Source organism: Theropithecus gelada, chromosome 14, assembly GCF_003255815.1.
Source record: "Theropithecus gelada isolate Dixy chromosome 14, Tgel_1.0, whole genome shotgun sequence".
Taxonomy (NCBI): Eukaryota; Metazoa; Chordata; class Mammalia; order Primates; family Cercopithecidae; genus Theropithecus; species Theropithecus gelada.
The window spans coordinates 11,593,337-11,595,870 of NC_037682.1; the positions used below are offsets into that span (position 1 = coordinate 11,593,337).

The 2,534-nt window shown below is 54.5% G+C and overlaps 1 protein-coding gene across 1 annotated transcript in view; it reads left to right on the forward strand.

The window, feature by feature from the left end:
- LRRN4CL (LRRN4 C-terminal like) overlaps positions 1-1,817 on the forward strand; it is a 2,804-nt gene extending 987 nt beyond the window's left edge. The window contains exon 2 of the mRNA XM_025357523.1: positions 799-1,817. Coding sequence (XP_025213308.1) covers positions 804-1,520 — 717 coding nt within the window. The 5' untranslated portion in view covers positions 799-803 and the 3' untranslated portion in view covers positions 1,521-1,817. The remainder of the gene's footprint in view (positions 1-798) is intronic.
- Positions 1,818-2,534: the final 717 nt, after the last annotated feature.

Sequence of the window (2,534 nt, forward strand, 5' to 3'; positions counted from 1 at the left end):
TTTTTTTTTTGAGACTGAGTCTGGCTCTGTCGCCCAGGCTGGAGTGCGGTGGCCGGATCTCAGCTCACTGCAAGCTCCGCCTCCCGGGTTCACGCCATTCTCCTGCCTCAGCCTCCCGAGTAGCTGGGACCACAGGCGCCCGCCACTTCGCCCGGCTAGTTTTTTTTTTTGTATTTTTTAGTAGAGACGGGGTTTCACCGTGTTAGCCAGGATGGTCTCGATCTCCTGACCTCGTGATCCGCCCGTCTCGGCCTCCCAAAGTGCTGGGATTACAGGCTTGAGCCACCGCGCCCGGCTATTTTTTAATTTTTTAATACTTAATTTTTAAATACTTTTTTTTTGTAGAGATGGGGTCTGTGTTGCCCCAGCTGTTTTGGAATCCTGGCCTGAAGCAATCCTCTTGCCTTGACCTCCCCAAAGTGTTGGGATTATAGGCATTCCGAGCTTTGTTACTTGTTTGGCTTAGATCTTTTCTCTGGGTGGCAGCTAGCAAATATCCTACCGTTCTTCCCTGGGCTAAGTAAATCATTTCCTCCTCTCCCCCAGCACTTTATTAACTGTTTCTAATACTTAACACATGCTGATCATGCATCTGTCTCATGTGTCAGACCATGTTTTCTTTTTTGTCTAAAACCAAGCACATAGCCTGGACTCAGAAGTTGGTTGACAAATAAGTGTGTCTGCCTCATTCCAACCTCTTTCCTCTTCTGGTCCCCAGTTGCATTTTCCTGTCCAGACAGAGGACATGGCAGGCTTTCGGGCTGAACAGGCTTTATCTAACCACCCCTTCCCTTCCAGTCTCCATGCTGGGCTCTCCCTGCCTTCTGTGGCTCCTGGCCGTGACCTTCTTGGTTCCCAGAGCTCAGCCCTTGGCCCCTCAAGACTTTGAAGAAGAGGAAGAAGATGAGACTGAGACGGCGTGGCCGCCTTTGCCGGCTGTCCCCTGCGACTACGACCACTGCCGACACCTGCAGGTGCCCTGTAAGGAGCTACAGAGGGCCGGGCCGGCGGCCTGCCTGTGCCCAGGACTCTCCAGCCCTGCCCAGCCGCCCGACCCGCCGCGCATGGGAGAAGTGAGCATTGTGGCCGAAGAGGGCCGCGCAGTGGTCCACTGGTGTGCCCCCTTCTCCCCGGTCCTCCACTACTGGCTGCTGCTTTGGGACGGCAGCGAGGCTGCGCAGAAGGGGCCCTCGCTGAACGCTACGGTCCGCAGAGCCGAACTGAAGGGGCTGAAGCCAGGGGGCGTTTATGTCGTTTGCGTGGTGGCCGCTAACGAGGCTGGGGCAAGCCGCGTGCCTGAGGCTGGAAGAGAGGGCCTCGAGGGGGCCGACATCCCTGCCTTCGGGCCTTGCAGCCGCTTTGCAGTGCCGCCCAACCCCCGCACTCTGGTCCACGCCGCCGTCGGGGTGGGCACGGCCCTGGCCCTGCTGAGCTGTGCCGCCCTGGTGTGGCACTTCTGCCTACGCGATCGCTGGGGCTGCCCGCGCCGAGCCGTCGCCCGAGCAGCAGGGGCGCTCTGAAAGGGGCCTGGGGACATCTCGGGCACAGCCAGCCCCACCTGCGGCGCTCAGCCCGGCTCCTGGAAAGAGGGGAACCCGCTGCCTCCAGGGAGGGCTGGACGGTGAGCTGGGAGCCAGCCCCAGGCTCTAGAGCCACAGCAGAGTCATGGTTCTCTGGGCTGAGCGCTTGTTTAGGTCCGGGACTTGGCGCTTTGTTTCCTGGCTGAGGTCTGGGAAAGAATAGAAAGGGGCCCCCAATTTTTTTTTTTAACGGTCAGATAGTAAATAATGTAACCTTTGCGGTTTAAGAGGATAAAACGGAGAATATTATGTGGGTATTTATATGACCTTTGTAACCATTTATAAAGGAAAAAGCACCCGACATAGTAATGCGAACCTAGAGTAGCAGCTACTCCGGAAGCTGAAATGGGAGGATCTCTTGAGCCCAGGAGTTTGAGTCCAGTCCAGCCAGGGCAACACAGCCAGACGCCCTTGTGTTTTGTTTTGTTTTGTTTTTTGAGAAGAAGTCTCCCTCTGTTACACAGGGTGGAGTGCAATGACACGATATATGTCGGTTCACTGCAACCTCCACCTCCTAGGTTCAAGTGATTCTCCAGTCTCAGCATCCTAAGTAGTTGCGGTTACAGGTGCCCACGACCATGCCCGGCTAATTATTGTGTTTTTTTAGTAGAGATGGGTTTTCACCATGTTGGTCAGCCTGGTCTCAAACTCCTGACCTCAGGTACTCCACCCACCTTGGCCTCCCAAAGTGCTGGGATTACAGGCGTGAGCCACGGTGCCCAGGCAGACCCCCTTCTTTAAAGATGTAAAATCATTCTTAGTCCGTGGGCCTTACAAATCAGGTCACTGGCCCATTGCTTGTAGTTAGTTGATCCATATCATGCACCCTCAAAACGGCTCTGTCAATGAGTGTCTTCAGTGGGATTCTGAGAATAAATTTATATTCTTGCTAGGTAGAACAAAACAAAAATGACAGTAATACCAAGGAATTTCTCATCCCTTTTTTCCCTCCAT